Genomic DNA, 13,987 nt, shown 5'->3' on the forward strand with positions numbered 1-13,987 from the left:
AGGTAATGGGTACATTGGACCATCTTGAATGAACATAAGCTGGCCCTACACTAACATGGTTAACCCTTCGCACATATTCTTTTCACCGCCTCTTCGATTATGTTTGTTGATTGGATCCTCCAGAGATTGCCAACACAACGTTGTATCCATGGTTTACTGTGCTCACCGATCTACTAGTCTCCGGGGGGGGGGGGGGCTTCGATCGCTGGTCTTGGTGGAGGCAGAGGTAGCTCTCCTTGGAAAGCCAACTGGCCAACTGTCTGGTCTGGTTGGGCCAAAGTTACAGGAATATATTGTTGTGCCAGCATAACCATTGGTCACTACTGGTTAGCGAACATTGTGCTTGGGTTGCGGGTCTTATTGTTTTCCCATGCTTTGCCATGCCCAAACTATGTGGCATGATGCATGATTCTTGCATGATCGAAGGATTGCTTTGCAAAGCTTTCATTCATGACCATGACCTGTGGGCACTGCTTAGTCCTATGACCAGCACCTTCGCCATGTAACTCATAGTAGAATATGGCTGGGTCCTGCGGAGCCCGTCCACCTCGGCCTCCTCGACCTCGGCCTCTAACACTCCGGCCTCCTCGAGTAGCCCCACCTTGCACTTCTCTTATCACCTGGGCGACTTCAACTGGTACGGAGTCTATCTGGTTGACTTCTTTTTGCTTCGATGTGTACTTGAATGCTTTGTCTTTTCTGACATGCTTCGATCTGTCTCTGGGGTGTCCAGTGCTTGCTACTCTAGCTGATGCATTTGTCTTTAGTGCTTTTGAAGCTACCATCTCATTCTTCCTCTGAAGGTGATCTAGCTCGGACCTCGCATACTCTTCCATCTTATTGAGGAGCTCTTGTACACTCCCTGGCCTGTTTTGTGTAAGCTTTACTATCAGAAGCCCTCCTCTGATGCCCTGTATAGCGGCATCAATGATGGTGTCTTTGCTCAAGCCTTTCGCTTAGCAGCGAATGTGTATGAAGCGACGCATATAACTCTGCAATGTCTCCATTGGCTGTTGCTTCAGTGCGAAGAGGTCGTTGGCGGTAACCTTGTCTGCTCGATTTCCTTGAAAATTGCTATATAGGGCATTGTGCAGTTGCTCCCATGAATAAATGGATCCTGCAGGCAACACAGAGTACCAAGACCTTGCTATCCCTTTGACGGCCCAGAGGAGAAGCTGAAGGCTTCAGAGTGTGACATGTGTTTAGAGGGTGAAATAATCTTAATTCCTCTGTCACCTCAGTTACAGTATTTCCCTATTTATAGCCTGTACTCAACCACTCCACGCTAGGATTTATAGTTTCACACCCTCAACTGCCACATTCCCGGCATATTCGAGGGCATTATGGTACCATCAAGTTCACCAAGCGCCTTCGGCCAGTCCCAGCACTGCACCACAGGTCACCTTTCGGTCTGCACCCGAAGGTTCGCCAGGATCTTCGCCTATCCTAACCCCCGGCGCTGCGGGTCGACCTTCGGCCTCCGACCGAAAGCCCGCCAGAGCCTTCGCCTACGCTGGCAGGTGAAGTTGCGGATCGACCTTTGGCCTCTGACTGAAGGCCGGCTAGAGCTTTCGCTTGCACTTCCTGAAACACAACTGCAATATTCATCAGTGTTCAGCTACCGGCGGACTTTGACTTGCCATCTGAAGGGGTACGGGAGATCATCCCCCAACAATGCTGGAGTAGTTGTTAAACCGGAACTGATAGTTAGAGACTATCAGTGTCTTTTAAGGAGTGTCGGTTTCAAAATCGGTATTGATGAGGTTTTGTAAGTTGACCTGTTTTGGTGTGGTGTAAGCCAACAATTTTTTGATTTTGAGTTTGTAGCCTATGAAATAACGGCGTGTCTGAGTTTGCAACCGGAGGAGAGATGCGGGATACTAAATATAACTATTCAGTTTGTAAGGGCGATATTTGCAACTAGGACAAACTTCTAGAGGCTCTATGTAGTTCTCCAAAAATAATCCTGTTGTTATTTTGCGATGGGTCTGTCACTACTGTACATCACTATCAACAAGTCCTCGCTGTTCACAGCTTTGATCCGTTTCCTTTTAGAAATGCTAGCATAGTGTCATTTTCGTGCATGTGTTACACAACAATATGACAAGAGAAAGAAGAGGGATGCATGCAGAGTCGCAGCTGGACAATGGCCCCTTTGTCCTGCCACAGAAAAACAAAATGGTCATCTATCACCACTGAGCTAAGCCCGGGCGCGAACAAGCCAACGCCAGTCAAAGCGGAGGTTGGGAAATTAAGGCTATGAGTGGTGCGTGCGGTAGGTTAGTCTTTTGCAGGCAACGCTGCATTGATAGGTTGGTCTGGGGAAGCAAATGAAATGAAACTATAAGTTCGTAGGAGACGATGGGAGGAGATGCGACAGGTTAGTCTTTTGCAAGCGACGCTGAGGTTAAGCTTGTTACTTTCCAGCTGCGGTCGTCGTCCAAGAAGTAAAAGTTCCTGATGCTTGCAATGTCCATCATTGTAATCGCCTCTGCAGCGCATGAGCTAGCTAGGGTGGGTAATGGGTATGTGAGTTCCCCGCGCCCTTGGCATATGCATGTACCAGCGCGGAATTAATTGTTGCTGGAGAATTGCACAGACAGGCAGAAACAGACACGGAGAAACAGCCAAATGCTACAAAATAGCAGAGCCGCCGGGATGCCTCCACCAGTTGGGCTCGGCTCAGCCACAATGACACCCAGAAGAAGAACACGGTTCCCCGGAGGACCCAAGCTCTGGTGCTCCTGGATCTGGATGCTCGTCTTCCTCTCCTCCTCTTCTTGCTCCTCTTCTTCCTCCTCGGCCCCGCTAGTCCCCGGTCGCAACAAGAGGAGCAGCAGAGTCATCACCCATCTCCCTGGCTTCCCGGGACCCCTCCCCTTCCACCTCCAAACAGGGTACGACTTGCTACTCCTTCTGCTTCGATCACAGAAGCCAATCATGGAAGCCATGGGCATGCAGGTACGAGGAGGTGGACGAGACCAATGGAGTCCGCCTCTTCTACTACTTCATCCGCTCGGAGCGCAGCCCCGCCGACGACCCTCTCATGCTCTGGATCACCGGCGGCCCCGGATGCTCTGTCCTCACAGGCCTCGCCTACGAGATTGGTACGCTACAGCCTACTGTTACTTTCTTTCATTCCTTTATTTTCTACTGCAACTTAATCGATTCGATTTCTTCCTCCTATTCGATCGAGCTACTCTTCCTTTTCTTTTTCTTTGTTTTTATTTTGCCATCACAACTACTTTTAAGCCAAATCTACATTAATTTCTCCCCTTTCTTTTCTTTTATACAAAAGTAAAAGAAAAGAAATACACGTGTGCTCCTTCGTATATTACCTACTCTACTCCTCAAGACTACCCCTCTTCCCGCGGGGACCTTTACTACTTTACGACAACGGGGGACCGCCTGTAGGGGGTTTACTGCACAAGGCCCCTATAGAGGAAAAGCTTGATCCCAGCGAATAGAAGATGCTAGTGGGCCTTTCGCCTTATTTCGTTTGACTCGTGGAGCTGAGAAATCTACTTCAAAGAGAGGGAAAGAGTGCTAGTCCAAAAGAACAAGTAAGGGATGAGCGCACGGGAGCGAAATTCGTTGCGCCCACGCGCATACGTTTTCTTGCTGGGTATCGGTATCCAAGAGAGGATGTGTCAAAAAAATATCCATGTGTGTCTTTTTCATACCATCTATATATCTATAGCAAATACGACTTCCTCGTTGTTATTTGCTTCTTTCGCTCGTGTCACGCATTGTTCCTATATCAGCATCGTTATTTTGTTCATACAAGTCATTCATTATCAATCTAGATAGTAGCTTCCACGATCTCAGCCCTGGTTCTGCATGCAGCATTGCTAAAAACTTGTTGCATATATTGACATATAATTTCTAGGCCCTCTCAGTTTCGACCTTAATGGGTACGTTGATGGCCTGCCTAAGTTGGTGTACAAAAATGATTCATGGACCAAGGTTAATACTTCACATCGCTCTCTCTCTCTCTCTCTCTCTCTCTCTCTCTCTCTCTCTCTCCACGGAAAAAATGCAACTTCTCATTTGTCCATCACTTTTGCACAATCCAGGTGAGCAGTGTCATTTTTCTTGATTCTCCAGTTGGTGCTGGATTTTCATATTCCGACACGGAGCAAGGATACAAGTCAAGTGACACCAAAGCTGTCAACCAAATTCTCATCTTCCTCAGGAAGGTCACGTCTCCTGCTACTTCGATTTTAGTTTTCAATTATCAAAAGCCCTGATAAGAATCCATGCATGCTAAACTAGAGGGTTTTGTGTTTTTCTTATTGATTAATTTTGCAGTGGTTTGATGAGTATCCAGAGTTCTTGTCAAATCCTCTATACATCGGCGGTGATTCATACTCTGGTATGATCGTGCCGACCGTCACCTCTGAAATTGCCAGAGGTAACTTATTACGCGTGCCTGCAGGGCATTCTTTTTTTTTTTCTCTACACATTTTTCTCTGCGAAGAAGTTAACTAACAGGTGCATGCTTTTCCCAGCTAAAGAAGTTGGCGGTGAACCAGCTCTCAATCTGAAGGTTTGAGAATTCTGTTCTATCGTAAGCTGACCACAGCAGCTCTCAATCTAAGGGTTTGAGAATTGTTTTGCATATCATGTTGTTCAGGGCTACCTCGTGGGCAATCCAGTCACAGATTCCAACTTTGATGATCCATCGATAATTCCATTTGCTCATGGGATGGGTCTCATATCCGACGAAATGTATGAGGTAATTTATAGTTTCTGTAGATTTAATTTAACGTCCTACATGCACTTTCCAAGTCTGCACGATTTATTGCATTGCTGAGGATGTGCTGGTATTTTCACTTTTTTCAGTGGGTGATTATAATGGCAAATGAATTGTAGCTTTCAGTTTATTTACTTGCGTTGCATGATGTGTCTCGCTGTCTTCAGGCGTACAAGAAGAGCTGCAGTGTCGGGGACAACAGCCACCAAAGCGTTGAATGCACAAACAGCCTTGACGCCATAGACGAGGCACACATCTGACCACCATCCAGTTCTTTGTTTCCGTTCGCTTCTCCAGCGATCGATTGACAAATGCTTTCTTTGTAAAGTGTGTCAAGGGTATATACACGAATCACATCCTGGAGCCACTCTGCACTTTTGCGAGTCCTCATCCTCACAAGCCGAAGCCGAGGATAAATTCAGGCGCGCGGGAGATGCTACAGCTCCAGGACTACACTGCAGATGCGGAGATTCACTTGTCTGAGATTTCATTAAAATGCAGGGTTAGTGCTCAAATGAGCCATCCCTTTTTTTTCTCTCCGTAGTGCTTGCTACCTTTGGCCATTTCCAAATGATCACATTATTCTTGGCAGACGGCAGGATATTTGCTGTCAAGGACATGGGCAAACAATGCGACAGTAAGAGAGGCTCTTGGTATTCACAAGGTATGACAACTGAAAATGAAACTGATACAGCACGGTCTCTTGTCTGAACAATCTGTTTCTGCTTGCTTCCGAATTTTACAATGCTCATGCTCATGCCAGAGCTTTGTTTCGATACATTAGCGCTCATCGATGATCTGCCTGACATGATTATAAATCGTTTTAAACAGAACCTGTCCTCCCTAAACTGTGTTATACTCTACATTACAATGCAGGGAACGGTTCCTTCGTGGATAAGATGCAACTACGACGTACCTTATACTAGTGATATTACAAGTACGGTGAAGTACCATCTGGATGTCACCACTAAAGGCTACAGAAGTCTAGTTTACAGCGGTGATCACGACATGATTGTACCTTTTATCGGCACACAAGCATGGATTAGGTCTCTTAATTTCTCTATTGTGGACAACTGGAGACCATGGTACGTCGACGGGCAAGTTGCAGGGTGAGTGTACAAGTTCTGATTCTCAAGAGGAACTCAGTTATGCAACAGTCGGTCTGAGCAGAGGTATGTTATATGTGTGCAGATATACAAGGTCATACTCTAATAACCTCTCATTCGCAACTGTCAAGGTAAGAGCCCATTCAGTGGTCCTCTAGGTTTGCTATGTCAAATATATATCAAGATTGCTGTACGATATCAAGTACGAGCTACACAAGAAGAACGATCTTGATAGACTTTGCTGTATATTTTTGTCTGCCTAGGGTGGTGGGCACACTGCTCCAGAGTACATGCCAAGGCAATGCTTTGCAATGTTTGAAAGGTGGATCTCTGGTGACCCCCTTTGATGGCGTACACCGCAGCATCAAGTTGTAGGTAGCTACTGTGTGTATCACACTGAAAGAGAATTGTAATTGTTGGAAGAAAGGTTTGCAAGGAAGCTACGAACCAGCTTGAACAAGTGTGGAAGGAAGCTTGCTTTACATGTGTCTATGCAACTTCATGTAGTTTGGTCTGCAATTTATGAAATAAATAAGTATGTAGCCTATGCTACAAAATATTAAAAGAAGATTTGGAAATTCCATCTCCATTTCAGAATAATAGCTCTGACCACCGATTTGAAAAGCAAGCAAACCCTGATTTTTCTTTTCCCTCTCCAAGAACTGATAGGCACAAATCAATCATTCGAAAGAATAAAGAGCATATCTAATTTCTCCCTTACTTTACACAGCACAAAGATCACAAATACAGCAGCAACAGCCAAATCAATAACTAGTACTCCAATAAACAGTAGCAGAAGAAGTATACCAATGTTTCTTCACCACTTGGAACAGACCAAGTCCCATCAGCCTTTTGATATGTTGCCCTTCAAACCTGCATAGCAGTAGGACATGCACTAGTTTCTGGGTCCCTCTACAGTTAGGTAAAAGAAATCAAGTCAAAATATAACAACATATTAGCACTACCCTAATTAAAAACATATACTACTTACATAGAAGCCCACAGAATGTTGAGCTTTACTTCACTCATTGAAGAAAAACTAAGCGGTTCTAACATTTCTATGTACATGCAGCAGACATGTTCTGTAGATTTATCAACAGAATACAGGACTAAGATAAGTTAATGAAGTTTACAAGGTAAAGAATCTTTCTTGCTTGCTCACACCCTGAATACAAAAACTGAAAACTTTCTTGACTAACTGCAGATATGCATTCAACTTTCAACTATCAGATTAAAACATGTTTCTTGACTGGGAGAATTACTGAAGAAAAGACAGCACAATACTCTGATACAAGGTGAAAAATCGCTGCACAATACATTTCAGCAAACATTCGCAACCAGAATTTATTAAACCAAGTTCACGTCATATTGTCATTGTCACCGAGACATCTTTAGAAACAACTAAGGAAGATAAACTTCTAATTATCAGCTGTAACAACTAAATAATCAGGAGAGGGGCTTTGCACAAGAGGCAGGATCATCCTTGTTTTCCACCCAAATCATGAAAACATAACCAAGACACCACAACAGGATGTTCTGAAAATTCATATAAGTAACCGTAGTAGATATTTATTTGATAAATAAACTAGTCAAAAAGAAAGAACGTTTCTCACCAAATCGTAAGCGATTTGAGCAATTGATTTTGTTCCTACTTTCGACCTCATCTCTTGTTTCCCTCTATTCAGAGAGTTCTGGTTGCTTCTTTTCTAGTTCACAAAGTTGCAGAAGCGTATCAGTTACAAACTCTAAAACATTATGTTATAGCAAATGAGTTTATGCACCTGAAAGTCAGGATCCGTCCATAAATTTGTTATGAGCCATCGCCACTCTTCTGGTGAGACATGTGTTGGCCTTGGTTTGTTTTGCGGAAGGCTTGAAGTAGACGGTAACGCCTATTGTTGTATTGAGACTCTAGTTGTTTCATTACATAACCTTTATATTTCTCTGAAAGTTTGGGAAATTTTCCCTACACCACAAAGGCATGATGTTAGCGGACATTGAATCCATTTCTATCTATGCATATTGAGTCATAAAAAAAGTAACGAACCTTCAATTTTTGCCAAACATCCTCAATGGTACCAGGATGGTATGTCTCCATCTCCCTCCACTCCTTCACTTGAAGAGGTATAGTTCTTACAATGACTGAAATCTCACTTTTAAATAAACTAGAATGTTTTCCATACACTTTTGCAAATTGTAGAGGGAACTTTATATCAATCTGGTTTCCTTTTGCCCTTCTCTTGCAAAGTTGTTCATTGATTGTTACCTTTAGACCCTTTCGTTCAGCAGGGCCTAATTTAGTGAAATGAACAACAATAAGTATTTTTTATTTGTTGCAGAGTACTGAAAAAAGAAGACAGTAAATGAAACCATAGTGAATGGAAGAAGACATTAGGATGCAGAAATCATAATACTTGTAGTAGACGATAGTTGCTCCCTTGCAGCCATGGAACCATCGGAGGCTAACTCATCAAATTCTTTATCCATCTCAGCGATTCCTCGAGGTAGGCGGGGACTCATATTCCCTACAAAATAGAAACGGAGTCAAATGTGGTGTGTATGCGTAAAGTAAATCACCAGCACAAAAATTAATCAGGATATATAAATCATTGGTTTTGCTTACCTTCCTGCAAGCGGCGGCAGTCCAGGGGCAAGGGCGTCCTATTCTCTTCCTGCGTGCAGCAGTCAGGGGCCAGGGCTTTCTATCTTTCTTCGAATTGTTTTGTAAATGAATTGCTATTAATTTCCTATATATAGGTTGGTGGTCAATGCTATTGGCAGGAGTAAAAAAAAGTTACCGAATAATTGGAGGGAACTAGCAAACGTAATTTCCTATATATAGGTTGGTGGTCAATGATACTTGGCGGGAGTAAAAAAAGGTCACCACATAATATAATTGGAGGGAACTAGCAGACTTAAACAAGGAAAGAATTCGCTAGTGTACCACTACTTCGGCTTGGCTTGTTAAGCTGAACACGCTTTAGTTCCGACTTGATCACGGCTAGCACGGATGTTCATGTTTGATCGGGGCCTTTGGAAGCTGTACTGGCCACACTTGTCAATATATGCTCAGCTCGTGTAAACTCTAGTGAACCACTACTTCAGCTAGGCTCCTTAAGCTAAACACGCTTTAGTGGAGGCTGACTTGATCATGGTTAGTGTGGATGTTCATGTTGGATCGGGGCCTCTGCAAGTTGTACTGGCCACACTTTCAATATATACTCAGCTCGTGACTCTAGTGTACCACTACTCCATCTCGGCTCAATAAGCTCAACATGCTTTAGTTTCAGCTTGATCACGGGTAGCTCATGTAAACTCTAGTGTATGTACCACTAATCCATCTCGGCTCGTTAAGCTAAACACGCTTTAGTTTCGGCTTGATCATGGGTAGCTCGTGTAAACTCTAGTGTACGTACCACTACTCCATCTCGGCTCAATAAGCTGCACACGATTTGTTGGTTAAGTTGATGGACCATAGGTCCCACGTGTAAGATGGTCAATTGCTCATTAAAATACTTACTGAAAAACAAATCAGGATAAGGGCAAATTTCTGTGGTGATTCTGATTCACCAAAGAAACATTTTCAGAAAGAATTTGGAATCGAAACATTTCTAGCAGAATCTGAATCCCTACCAAACGCACCCTTAGTTTTGGCTAGCTCGTGTAGACTCTAGTGTGCCACTACTCTGGCTCAGCTCGATAATCTAAACACGCTTTAGTTTCAGCTTGATCACGCGTAGCTCGTGTAAACTCTAGAGTGCCACTACTCCACCTTGGCTTGTTAAGCTAAACACGTTTTAGTTTCTATTTGATCATGGGTAGCTCGTGTAAACTCTAGTGAGCCACTACTCCACCTCGGCTCGTTAACTAAATACACTTTAGTTTCAGCTTGATCACGGGTAGCTACACACGCTTCAATGGAGGCTTGATCTGAAAATCCTGTTCCACGGGCGCGTGCTAGCAGCCCAAGTCACGTGTCCGACCGAGACGACCCACAGAACCTACTAGTGTCCCGATACAAAAGTTTGAGCTAATTTTTTTCTCAAAACTTTTTCTCGTTAACTTTTTTCTCAAAAGTTTGAGCTAAACCTTTTGTCAAAAGTTTTGACAAAAAAGTATTTTAGAAAATTTTCTAAAAATAGAAAGATGAGGAAAAAAATTCCAAAAAAGAAAAGGAGGGGCTAACGGAAGGGGGCACGAGTTTACCAGCTCATGCGCGCGTGAATTAGCAGCGTCCGGTTTGATCACAGCTAGCTCAGCTCATTAAGCCAAATATTAATAAAAGTCGAGTATAGTTGATTTTGAATAGCTCCTCGAGCTAGAGGCGAGAAAACTGACCGAATCTAATTTATCGAGCCTAACTGACGTAGTTTGGTGTAGTTTTGTCACACCCCAAAATTCCTATTTTGGATCGTGAGCATTTTAAAATAATAAATAATATTTTTCCTAAAATTTGAAAGCTTTTTCAAAAAATTTAGAGTTTAAAAAGAATTTGTATTGAGTGATGAAAAATATATTTTTAAAATATTAGAATAGGTTAAGGAATTTCAAGGTTAGACAAATCTTTGTTCCATTTTTCCCAATATCATCCAAAAATCCTTCATAGACAATCTCATCTCATGTCCTTTTGATCTAACCTAACGTGCACTGCCTTTCCTCAATGTTTTTCTTTCCAACCTGTGGCTCCAAACCAGCAACTTGCCATCAACATTGCATCATGTTGGATTGCTAGAAGGAGTGCAGAACGGCTCACATGTGGGCTAAAGCCAGCCCAAACCAGCTGTCTTGCATGTGCATATACCTGCTCATTTCCATCCACCTCCAATCGTCATCATCCATTCGTATGGCAATCATGGCCAGTCAACTAAGCTCGAGCAAGTGCTCAATCAAAATTCTTGGACATCCATAAAGTAAGAAAAACTGGTGGTCACTCCATCCTGTTTCAATTCCCAGAAATTCAGAGTGGAAACCGCTGCTTTAATGGCTATAATGACAATTGAAGCTGGCTATCAGTTACTCCTCGTCACCAACCTCGCCTTCTTATTAAGATTCTAAGTTCAAGACAGCCTCAAATGCAAATCTTGACAATACGAAAGTTATAGGTCTCGTCGAGAGCTTCGATTTGCACCTATGTAAGTCCCTATTTGGATAATGGAGCTAGGAGTTATGGCCACCGAAATTAGTGCTGTATAGATTGGACAAAATTCAAACAGTTCCTCTTGTTACGTATTTTTTGAAATAAAGATGGAGTTTTCAGAAGTTTCAATGAATACCAAAGTTGTAGGTCTTTTCTAGTACTACAAGATAGAGTCTAGAAAAGTCCAATTTTGAGTTATGACAGTGAAGTTATCGTCCTTAACCTGAGCTGGCCGTTTCCCCTCCCCAATAAATTCCAAAATCGACAGCCTTAACTCCGACCGGCCGTTTTTTCTTTGTGGCCTGGCCATTCTTCTCCCTCCCTGCGCATATAAAAGGAGCCCTCTATGTTGCTGCAAGCTTCATGCCACCACTCCACCACACCACCAGGCTGCTACCATGGTTCACCGTTCTCTCCGCAAGTCACGTCCAGCCTTGTCGTCTTCAGTTGGCATCCACGTTCTCGGTGATCTGTCCAGGTAAAAACCTTCATCTTTCACCAAGATGTGCCCCAGATCGTCCCTCACCATGACCCAAAACCCGTTTGGCCAGAAGAGCAAAGATACCATTGGGATCTGCGCTGTCGTGCCACCGTCGCCAGTGCCATCGTCGTCTCCGCGAATTCTTCATCACCGATCGTCGCAGCAAGGTGAGGACTCGGACCAGTCCTTTCCCCTCCTATTTTCCCTTGTATGGATGCCATTTTTTATCCCTAACCGAACCCTGAGCCCGGCCAAAGCATGATCTGCGTTACCACGGTCGTCGTCGTCGCAGACAGCCACACGGCCGCCGAATTGCATCGTCATTCCCCGACCGATCATAGATCAAATCACCATGACCTTTGACCAAATCATACCCCTAGATGTCCCACATTCCCTCACCAAACCATTCGGCTATTAGAATCACCGACAAGTTGGGATCACGATCGTCGTGCCGTTGCCCTGGTCTAGAATTCTGCGCGTAGCTCCAATCACCAATCCCTTTCACTGTAGCTCCAATCACCGCTCCCTTTCACTGAGATGTGCCCCTAGTGGTCCTCTACAATCTCTAAAAGCGGTTTGGCCAGAAGAGCATCAATGCCAACGATTTTCTGGTCGCTACATCGCTGCCCCCTTATCTGGGTGTGTTCGGCACGTGCACTCGGAATTCATTCGCGTTCCAGTCAATCCAATAGTGCTTTTGATGCGTCATGGTGTGTTACATCACATCTTCTATGAGGGTTCCCTAGGATCTGTAGCGACGCCACCAAGAACGTAATCCTAACTTCCAATGTCGTTGCACAATCTTGCCAAAAGTTACAACCAATCAATCTCCTTATCAGGTGAATTTCTATCCAAACCTCCACCCTAGCATTGTGTTCCTTATACATGTGAAGCTCTGTGTTCAAGTACTTTCCTTAAATTCATAATCTACCTCTGGGAACATGAGCGTCTTCTTCCCTGTGTCTATGCTATGCCACCTCCGAACCTAGGAACATTCATCGTTGTTTTGCTGCTATCTCAAGACTCCTCTGCGAAGATCAACCATAAAACCGAGCTTGCCTTCTTGCATTCTACACCATGCTCTCCTCAATTTGTTGAAACTCACTACTGCTTGACATCAACATCAGTGACTGCCATCGCATGTGTCCTCCATTGCCGGCGACACCGAGAGCCCATCGCCAGCCATCGGCCTGTTCCGCTCTCTCTATCTTCTCTGTTGGTATGCCCAATTGCAAGTAACCCCCTCGCTTTCTCTCTTTTATTTCTATCCTCATCTCATGTTTAGGATGTTTACATGTAGCCCCTGCCTTCTATAGTTAATTCATCTATTCTGTTCGAGCTCTTATTAATCAAATAGAATTCATCTATTCAAATCTTGTTCAGGGAATTTCATTCAAATCCAAACAACACCCTATGAATTCACCTAAATCTCATACCATATCCAACCATAGCATTTTCTTATGATGTGATACCTCTATTTGATGTACTGTTCTTAGTTTTTTATGTTTTCTATTTTGTCAGTTGTTCCTATGAGTAGACAACTATGTTCTGAAGTAGTATGAGGATCTCCAGGAGCAACAATTCAAGATAACTGTGCAACATTATGATGTCAAGTGTTCTTGAACATTTTGTGCCTACTTCTATAAAGTTTTGCTTTACAAATTGCATGCTCATCAAACATGACATCCCATGAATAGGGTTTACTAGTTTTCCAGAATTTTCCTTGTAGCTACAGAATGATGATCATAGTTTGGGTAGAAAATGCTTAGTGTCGCTTACTCATGGGTAGAATAGGCAAATGATGTTTTGTTTAATAATGCATGCCGATAACCTTGGTAAAGATGCTTAGACTCATGGAAATTAGGGTCTGGAAAAGTGTGGCATGATGGATGGCCTGTGAATGTGTTCCAGGCAGATTGTGGGCTTTGTCGGATATTGGTTACCTCCCTGTATTGGTTGATAGCGGTCTTGCTTAGACCATATTAAAGACCGGTTCATGGAGCGACCACCCATGAAAATTGTACAACCACAATCCTACTATGGGACGGGCCTAGCCAAGATATTCGCTATCCTCTCAGCATTGTGAAGACCATTTGGTGGTACGAAAATGGAAGGGTGTACTTCCTGGAACCGTAAGGTGCAAGAAGGGTCTTCCGGGGTGGACGGTGTACTCCACTTATGTACGGTGGTGAAACCTCAGCGGATTGACACGTGCTGAGAGAGGCGTTGGAAAGGCTTTGCAGTGGATTCCTAGCGCACACCTCAAAAGTGTGTAAGAGTCATCTATCGGTCAACAGATACTCGACAAAATAGGAAGACACATCTTGTGTGTAAACTGTACAACCACTATGGAGTGAAAACTGAATATTCAGCCGTGCTCACGGTTATGAGCGGCATGGACCCCTCACATGATTACTCGGGTGGTTTTTGATGGTTTGGATGATCTTTGGTTGGTTCGGGTGGATCGCAGTGGTGAGAACTGTGATTCAACCTTAGGTTTTTGGATA

At 43.8% G+C, this 13,987-nt stretch overlaps 1 protein-coding gene across 2 annotated transcripts; it reads left to right on the plus strand.

Annotated features, from left to right (window-relative positions):
* The first annotated feature begins 2,320 nt into the window (after positions 1–2,320).
* Positions 2,321–6,430, plus strand: LOC133907033 (serine carboxypeptidase-like 18). 2 transcript variants are annotated; one of them, XM_062349017.1, is made up of 13 exons: positions 2,321–2,897; positions 2,962–3,107; positions 3,890–3,966; positions 4,077–4,199; positions 4,312–4,414; positions 4,512–4,549; positions 4,637–4,738; positions 4,924–5,004; positions 5,085–5,258; positions 5,349–5,420; positions 5,633–5,865; positions 5,948–5,993; positions 6,126–6,430. In XM_062349017.1, exons 1-13 carry the CDS (start codon positions 2,632–2,634, stop codon positions 6,207–6,209), a joined length of 1,545 nt encoding a protein of 514 aa, XP_062205001.1. In that variant the 5' UTR covers positions 2,321–2,631; the 3' UTR covers positions 6,210–6,430. The 2 variants fall into 2 exon arrangements, with proteins under 2 accessions (XP_062205001.1, XP_062205002.1); XM_062349018.1 differs by lacking the exon at positions 2,321–2,897 and having other exon boundaries at positions 2,904–3,107; positions 3,900–3,966.
* The last annotated feature ends 7,557 nt before the right edge of the window (positions 6,431–13,987 follow it).

This window comes from Phragmites australis, chromosome 24 (genome assembly GCF_958298935.1).
Source record: "Phragmites australis chromosome 24, lpPhrAust1.1, whole genome shotgun sequence".
NCBI lineage: Eukaryota > Viridiplantae > Streptophyta > Magnoliopsida > Poales > Poaceae > Phragmites > Phragmites australis.